General features: G+C 43.6%; 1 protein-coding gene across 1 annotated transcript in view; it reads left to right on the top strand.

The window, feature by feature from the left end:
- The first annotated feature begins 3,181 nt into the window (after positions 1-3,181).
- The window catches only part of MAN1A2 (mannosidase alpha class 1A member 2), a 232,307-nt gene continuing 226,848 nt past the window's right edge, over positions 3,182-8,640 (top strand). Inside the window, exon 1 of the mRNA XM_051992905.1 lies at positions 3,182-3,584. Coding sequence (XP_051848865.1) covers positions 3,277-3,584 — 308 coding nt within the window. The 5' untranslated portion in view covers positions 3,182-3,276. The remainder of the gene's footprint in view (positions 3,585-8,640) is intronic.

The raw sequence follows: 8,640 nt of genomic DNA, 5'->3' as shown, positions 1-8,640 counted from the left end.
AATTGATGACTCTCCAAAAAGCTTTGATATGTTTTATATCTATTAATACTATACAAAAAGCTAAAATATCATAATATTGAAAGTTTTTACTTTGAGGACATCCCAAGAGAGTGTCAGAGAATCCCCAAATATCCTCTACCATACTTTGAGAACCATTAATATAGAGGAACCAGTGATAGAGAGGCAAGGTTACTGACCTAAAAATATAGGCCTGGATTTTAGTTCTGGTCCCATCACTTTTTGGTTGTCATCTTAGGTAAATTACATAACCTCTCTGAGATTTATTTCCTCATCTGTAAATAAAGTCGATTGGAATGGATGAACTTTAATCTCTTCCAGTTCTAACATTCACAAAAACAAGAAAAGAAAAACAAAACTAAAGGTTTTGGGGCTATTTATTATTCTAGCCAAGAGGGATAACCATTAAAAAAAATAGCATTAAAGCTGAAAGAAGCCTTATTATTTAGTCATTTTACAGCTGGGGAACTGTTAAGTGACTAGCCCAAACCACTACTGGGAACTTGAAATCGTTCCACAGGGTATTGAAATATGTAGGAACCCAGTTGTTAGGAAGGGTATTAGCAATGAACTAGGAGAGACAGGGTATGCTGGAGTCACTTCTAACTGGCTTGTGAGGGCCACTATGAAATCTTCAGTACTCATATTTACAACTCAGAAATCAGAAACGATTACAAATCAGAACTTAGTTTTGCTGATTATCTAGGTTTAAGAATTAATAATGCAGATTAAATTTAATGTAGCTTAAAATCCCTTCCCCCTTTCTCCCCTGTAAATATTTACCTGTACACTTTCCTGTATTGTTCTACAAACACTGTTTGAACTCAGCAGGTGTGTAAGAGAAGGTTCAGTCAATGAAGTCATCCCCAGACTGGAAACCAGCTGACTGTAGACTAATAATAATATTAATTGCTAGCATTTATGTAGAGCTGTAACTTTTGCAAAGTGTTCTATATCCACTATCTCATTTGAGCTTCATGATACCCTGGGGATAGGACGAACTTTGGGGCTTACAGAAATGGGGCTTGGGGAGCTGGTCCAAGAGGTATGTAGGTATGAGTTAACACTGGGGAGATTTTTATGTGTGTGTGGGAGGGGAACCTCAATAATAGAGGGTCTGTTTTATTTTCTGTTCTTTAGAATCCCAAGCTGAGTGGTCAGCACCTTGTAAAGGTACTCTGTGGTTAGTACATAGCGGTTGAAGCCACGGACTGTTAGGCGATGACCATTTAGACAACACCCACTCCAGTCCCTCCTTTTCACAGAAGGGGAGACCGCGGCCCCAGGTGGGTGTAAGTGATAAGGATAACACTCCTGAGCCAGTACATGACCCGAAGCCCGGCAGACCGTCTCCTGGGGCCAGTTATCCTACGTCCTGCCCCGAGGGGTTTGCCTGCTAGTTAAGGAATAGGGGAGGAGAGACGAGATCTACATACATGTAAGATTCAAGTTTAAAAGCTGCATTGGGTTGGATTTGGCCAAGCCCTGCGGTTTTAATTAGGTGACTGCCCGGTGATTTGGTTTTGGGAAGGGATGCCGGTCTCGGATGAATAGCGCCCGCCATGCTCCGTCCCCAGAAGAGCCCGTGTGCTGCCCCATCCCTGCTCCGCCGCGCGATGCCCCCACATTGGAGGCCACGCCAGGGGCTGGAAGGTTCCTCTTGGACAAGATGAGAGAAGGGGCCACGAGTGTCTTAAGGACGGCGGGAGGGACCAGCCCCGCTCCGCTTGTCCCTGAAGGCCGGAGTAAGATCAGTGGGTGCAGGTGGCAAAAAGGCAAATAAAGGCTTGATGCCAGGGTAGAGGACCATCCAGAGGCGGGATGAATGGGCTGGCCGGGCTGATAGCTTGGGCACGGCGGGACCCGGAGGGGGGCTGGCAGCCAAGTCCGGGTTGCGGGCGCCGGGACGCTAGGGGGCGGGGGCGGGGAGGGGGCCGGAGAGCGTGCGCGCGCACCGCCAGCTCACACCGCACACACACTCGCTCGCGCCTGACACCCACTCGCGAGCCGAGGCGCGGAGGCCGCGCTCGTCCCCTCCACCGGCCGCCCTTGCTCCCCGGCGCGCGCCCGCTAGCTCGCCCCCACCCAGCCGCCCAGCCTCCCAGCCGCCCGCGGTGGGGGCGCGGGGAGAGGCTCGGCCGCCGCGCGCGGGGCCGGGGGGCCACGGAAGGAGGACGGAGCCAGGCCCGGCTTGGCCCCCGAGCAGCCGCCGAGTCCGCGAGTCTGTCCGGCGGCGGCGGGGAGCTGAGGGGCCGGCCGCGGGCCCGCTCCGGAGGCCGGCGTAACCGCCCTCCCCGGGCCGCCCGCGGCGCCGCCACCGCCGCTTGTCTTCGTCGTCTTCCTGCTCAGCGTCCTCCTCCTCCTCCCGGCGGCCGAGGAGAGGAATGAGCAGCCGCCCTCTGCGGGCTCCGGGACCGAGCGGGCCCGGCCTGGCTGCTTCCCACGCCGCCAACGCCAACGCCGAAAACGAGCAGGCCTGGGCCGGTTCCGTCCGGGAGCCGCGGCCTCACTCCGCCCGAGGCCTCGAGAACTACCGGCCCCGGGGCTAGCGCCGCCGCCGCCGCCGCCGCCGCGTCCCTTCCCCGCCCCCAGCCGAGAGCTCCAGCGGCCGCGGCAGGAAGTGCCCCCCCACCCCGCCCGAGCCAGCAGTCGCCGCAGCCGCCACGGCCACGGCCACGACCACGCGGGCGGCTGGAGCCGCTTCGGGGCCGCGGGGATCCCCGCTCTGCTTTCCCTTCCGGTGACCCATGAAGCCCGGCGTCCTGTGACGAGCTCGTGCGGCCGTTACTCAGCCCGCCGGCCGCTCAGGCCCCGGCGTCCGCCCGCTGCCCCCGCCGGAGCAAGTTCCACACGCGCCCTTTTTGAAACTTGAGAGGATCCCGAGTGGAGGCATGTAAAGCCCCCTGGGGGGCCGCGAACGCGGAGCCTGGGCGCGGAGAGAAGTAATCGAACGCGCCGGCGCTCGGCCGCTGCCCTGCGCCGACGACTGCGGGAGCTGAACCCCGGCATGAGGGGGCCGCCGCGCGCTGCTCCCCGGGGTACAGGAAGCCGAGAGGCCCGGAGGGTGCGGAAGAGCCTGCGAGCGTGACTCGGTTCTGGGGGTGGGCGTGGGAGGGGCCGCTGAAGGTGAGGGCTAGGGACCGGGGTACTTGTTGAATAAGCACAATAGTCCTCCGGTGCGGACGGCGCCGGGCTCCGGGGGGTCCGGGGCGACCGACGTAAGATGCCGGCTTTTTGAACTCCTCGGAAAAGCCCACAATGACCACCCCGGCTCTGCTTCCCTTGTCTGGACGTCGGATACCCCCCCTGAACCTGGGGCCGCCCTCCTTCTCCCATCACAGGGCCACGTTGAGACTCTCGGAGAAGTTCATCCTCCTCCTTATTCTTAGTGCCTTCATCACCCTCTGCTTTGGGGCATTCTTCTTCCTTCCGGACTCCTCGAAACACAAACGCTTTGACCTGGGCTTGGAGGATGTGTTGATTCCCCACGTAGATACCGGCAAGGGCGAGAAAGACCTCGGCGGCTTCCTGATCCACGGGCAAGGACATGACGAGCACAGACACAGGTACGCCCGCCCACGGGGGCTTTGAGGATGTGGTGGGGGGAGGCGGGTCTCATTGTACCCGGGGTGGAGGCTTAGAGTCCAGGCTGCGCTTTCGTGAATTCCAGACTTTTTGTAACAATCAGAATCCAAAACTCAGAGAGTTCTCAGAAAAATCATCTCATTCAAATCTCTAATTTTACACATTGGGAAACTGAAGGCTTGAAAAGTCACTGTTAAGGTGTCAAATGGGAAATGGGGAAAAAAAACAAAACACATGTACACATCTCTGTGTGTATGTATGGTTCAAAGTCACTGTGGCAAACCTGAAGAGAAATATATACATATGTATGACCTAAAGTCACTGTTAAGGTGTTACATGGAAAAAGAGGTGTGTGTGTGTGTGTGTGTGTGTGTGTGTACACATATATCACCTAAAGTTACTGTTAAGGTGACAACTGTGAAAAGAGGGGGAAAAAACCATATACGTATATTTGTGTATATATGACTTAAAGTTATTGTTAAGATATTAGATATGAAAAGAGAAATTTATATATATGACCTAAATTCACTGGTGTGGTGTCAAGTGTGAAAAAAGAAGCATATATGTATATATATACACGCATGTGTGTGTGTTTGTGTGTGTGTATAAAACCTAAAGCCATTGTGTCATGTGCAAAGAGGAGAGGGGAATATATATATACACACATACATACACACACACCCAGATATCTGCATATGTGTGTGTGTGTATGAATGAGTGACTTGCCCAAAGTCATTGTCGAGTGTGAAATATATGTGTGTGTGTATGTATATATAATGTATGTATATGTATATGAGACATTGTGTGTGTGTGTGTGTACATGACGTGATCTAAATTTCCCTGTTAAGGTGTCAAATGTGGGAAAAAAATATATGTATAGTAAACACATGTGTTTATATGTGTATATATGACCTAAAGTCAGCGTCAAATGTGAAAAGAGAAATGTGTGTATATATGTGTATGTGTATGCATATACACATGTATATGATCTAAAGTCACTGTTAAGGTGTCATGTGAAAAAATAATTTTAAATATGTGTGCATGCGTATTTGTGTATATGTGACCTAAATGGAATAGAGCACTTCTTAAAGAATGCTCTGCATACTAAGACATGAAGAGTCGGAAGTTCCTAGTCAAGAATATTTGCAAGTGTCTCTGTTAGAACATCTTTCTTTGGTTGGTCTTGGTTATGGTCACACATGTTTGAGATTTAATTCTGTACCTCAACTTTTAAAATTTCACGGAGAAACATGAAAAAGGAGTCTTTCATAATTTATGTATTAATATTGGGTCTGATTTTTTTCACATCCAGGAAAATATTGCTTTATAATGTAAGCCAGTTAAAAAAAGGTCAGTACTTTAAATTCACTAATACAAATGATATTTAATAAAAATGCAGACCTATATTTTGCTTGCTTCTACCTCTCCCTCCTATTTTTAGCTTTTGATGTTGATTTAACTTTCTTTAAAATATGAGGTGGACTCAATTCAATTATTTTTTATTCCACCACTTTATAACTTATTTAACTTTAATTGTGCCATTTAAAAGTTAGTTAACTAAATCTAGTGAGACTAAGCCAAATACAGCTTATTAGGATAAAATAGGAAAGCAAATTATTTTAATCTTTTTTGATGATATTTACACTGTCAATCCGAAATGTATTTATGGAGTAGTTTTTCCTTCACAATAAGAGTTTCCAAACTAATTTAATTGGACTATCATCTTTTCATGCTTTCACTGTTTCCTAAGAGGATATATTGAACTTCTGAAAAAATGGAACCATCCAATTGTAATTTTGAAATACTGTAGTTATTGTCAAAGCTGATAAACTTATTTTCAGATACCAGATTTAAATTTTATATAACTGCTTAAAAGTGATAAGCTGAACATGTAATGAAGCCTTAACTTTTTAGAGAAGTTTATCCTTATGATTCTTGGAATTTAAAGATATGAAGAATTTTAGAGATTCTCTACTGAAGATAATACCTGAGCAGGAATTCCCTTTTCCTTATCTAGCATCTGCTTCTGTGCACCATGACACTTTTCAATAGCTCTGATTGTTAGGAAACCTTTAGGTCTGCCAAAAGTAATCATTCTGAGACTTAGACTCATTGTTGTCAGTTTGGATTTCTGGGACTTATGACAGCCCCTCACAAAGTTCAGGATCCCTCTCCCCCCTTTCATTATTCTGGGCAAACTTCCAGGTTTCTAATGCCCACATAGCATAATTATTACTCCCCTAGTCAGCAAGTAACCTTCCTCTGGATCAGCCTCTTCCTCAGTTCGTCATGTGGTGCTTCAAACTGAACAGGATATTTTCAATTTCATTTAACCAGAACTGGAATATAAACCTTTCATCCATCTCCTTTTGGATACTGTACTTGTATGAACCTAAGATCCCATTAGTTTTTTTTTGGCTGTTAGATCTGTTGACTTGAATGAGCTGTTTACTGATGCTGAGTTCATTCAGAGCTTCCAGTCTTTTAAACGATGGTGATTTTCTGAGGCTGCCGGCAGCCCAGTGGATAGAGTGCTGAACCTGGTTGTGGTAAGACCCAAGTTCCAATTTTGCCTCAGTCGTGTACCAGTTTTGTGATTCTGGGCAAATCATTGTAAGTTTAGTCTGCCTTGATTTTGTCTTTCTTAAAATGAGACATAATAATTCCCAGGGCTATTATGAGAATCAAGTGAGATGATATTTGTAAAATTTCTTAGCCTGGCTTCTATATATATTTACATTTATATGTGGTATACACTTATAGAAATTAAATACTTAATTTCCTTTCCTTCCCCTTCTAGCCATGCCTTCCATATTTTGGACTTTGGTATTTGGTTTTTAAAAGATTTACATTTGTCCTTGGAGAAGAATCCAGTTTAGTACGTGAAAAAACACAGTATTACTAATAAGATTTTATTTTTTAATTCCATTTTTTAATCCATTCTTCACTTGTTCAATTCTAAACTCAGTTTAAGTATATAGGATTTCTGTAACTTTAATATCTCTTCTATAAATTAGTTTGGAAGTAATTAATCTTTCTATTGGATTCCTTTAATTTGCCAGTTGGGCTTAATAAACAATTTTTAAAAGGGCTGGTATAATAATTAACAAACATTTATGTAGGAAGTTACATAGATTTATCTCTTGAATCAATTGGAGGGGAGTTAAGTACTGCAGGTACAATACCTATTTTGTAGCTTAGAAAATTGATGCTCAGGGAAGTTAGGTGATTTTCCCATTCCTCTAGTGAATCTCTAAGGGATGATTAGAACCTAGATTATAAAACAATACATTTTCCTGGATGTGAAAAAAATTAGAATCTAACCCCATGTCTATTACTCTTTGCACTATGTAAAGATGCCAGTGATATAGTATTTGGTACAAAGGTATTGTTACTGTTTAGGATACTTTTCTCTTCAGCACTATTTATAGAAGTAGTTTTAACAATTTAAAAGACATTTATTCTATAAAGTTTACACTGTGGTCTGATCATTACCAGTATGGTTTTGTTCAAGTCACTTATCCTTTCAGATTTCTTAACTTTAAAATGGATGATTGGATGGATAATTAGACTGCAAAATCTGCAGGACTTTTTGAAGTTCAAATTCTTATTGATGTGATTCCAGTCTGAAGTGACAGCATGTGATACTAGTATCACAGGAACCTGCCATAAACCAGACACTTTCTATCATGTTTTCTGTGTTAACTTAAAATAAGTGGTTATTATGCAGTCTAGATCAAAATATTTAGACTGTATCATAGTTAAGCTAAAAGTAGAAAGCTTCATTTAAAATAGAAATGTGTACATTTAGTCTCATTTTTTTAAGTGAGAATAAGTTCTCTCTATATTCCCTATATTCAGCAATTCTTATAACTTTTTCCAAGATTGTTTTATTGGTTTATTTTGTCAGAATTTTGTTATATAATTTATTCACCACCTTGCTTCCTTTTATCTGTTTGAGGGAAAAGCAAGAATATATATTATGCTTCCTTGAGCTTCTGGCAGGGTGTATTATTTGGGTGCCTAGTATACATAGCTGTTTAAGTATATATTCTCAGCTTATGAGGAGAGAGCAAAATGAAGAAGGCAATACATTTATGAAATTGTCAGTGTTTCCACGGCTTAGTCTAATATGGATGATAACTTATTTAGTGTTTACAAAAATGCTTTCCTCATAGTGACTAACCTCAGAGATGGGTAGTAACTCCATTTATAGATGAGATTTAGTTTCTGAGAGTTTGTCAGTTGCTCATTATTATAGAATCCTACCTTAAAGTGCTGGAAGGTTATCTAGTCCAGTCTTTGTTACGAATGAGGAAACTGAAACTCAGAGAAATTACTTGTTCAAGGACTTGAGCATTTAGTAGCACCTGCTAGTATGTGATTCCTCAGGCCTGTCTCCAGGTCTCTCGCTCTTTCACTCTCCTGTGGATTTTAGAGAACATGAATGTCTGAAGGGGTATTTTCACCCAGGTCTCTGGAATTAAAGGCCGGTATGAAGTATAGTTTAAAACTGGTTAATGTATTTTTATTTTTATTTTTAATAGTATTTTATTCATTTCTGGAAAATTTTGTGTCCCAAATCCTCACTTCCCTGCATGTGCTGTCCCTCCACACCCATGATTGCAAATAATCCAATACAGGTTAAGTATGTACAATACTTGTAAACATATTTCTAAAATATATTTAAAAGAATGATGGTGATAGTCTTTGAACTCTCATGAATCAGTTGATAATGATATGAATGCCAAGTTTTTGACGAGTTTCAAATAAAACCTGTTAGTACTGGCATACATAGCTTCTAATGATCTCTCTGATATGAGGAGAATGCTTTGTAAGCCTTAAAGTACAGTGTAAAATGTGGGTTACATGCCAGATATTTGCTGCATATTTTTCTTATTTCATTTTTCATTGTAACAATTGAAAGGTTTATCCTATTTCAGTGGAATTTTACAAAAATGAGTGAAATCTGAATACAGAAGTAATTAACTGAAGTTATTGTTTGTGCCTTTTAGCCACTTAGTATTTTTAGAAAGA

This window comes from Antechinus flavipes, chromosome 4 (genome assembly GCF_016432865.1).
Source record: "Antechinus flavipes isolate AdamAnt ecotype Samford, QLD, Australia chromosome 4, AdamAnt_v2, whole genome shotgun sequence".
Lineage (NCBI taxonomy): Eukaryota > Metazoa > Chordata > Mammalia > Dasyuromorphia > Dasyuridae > Antechinus > Antechinus flavipes.
Note: the sequence above shows the minus strand (reverse complement) of the source record. Positions and strands in the feature narration are given on the sequence as shown.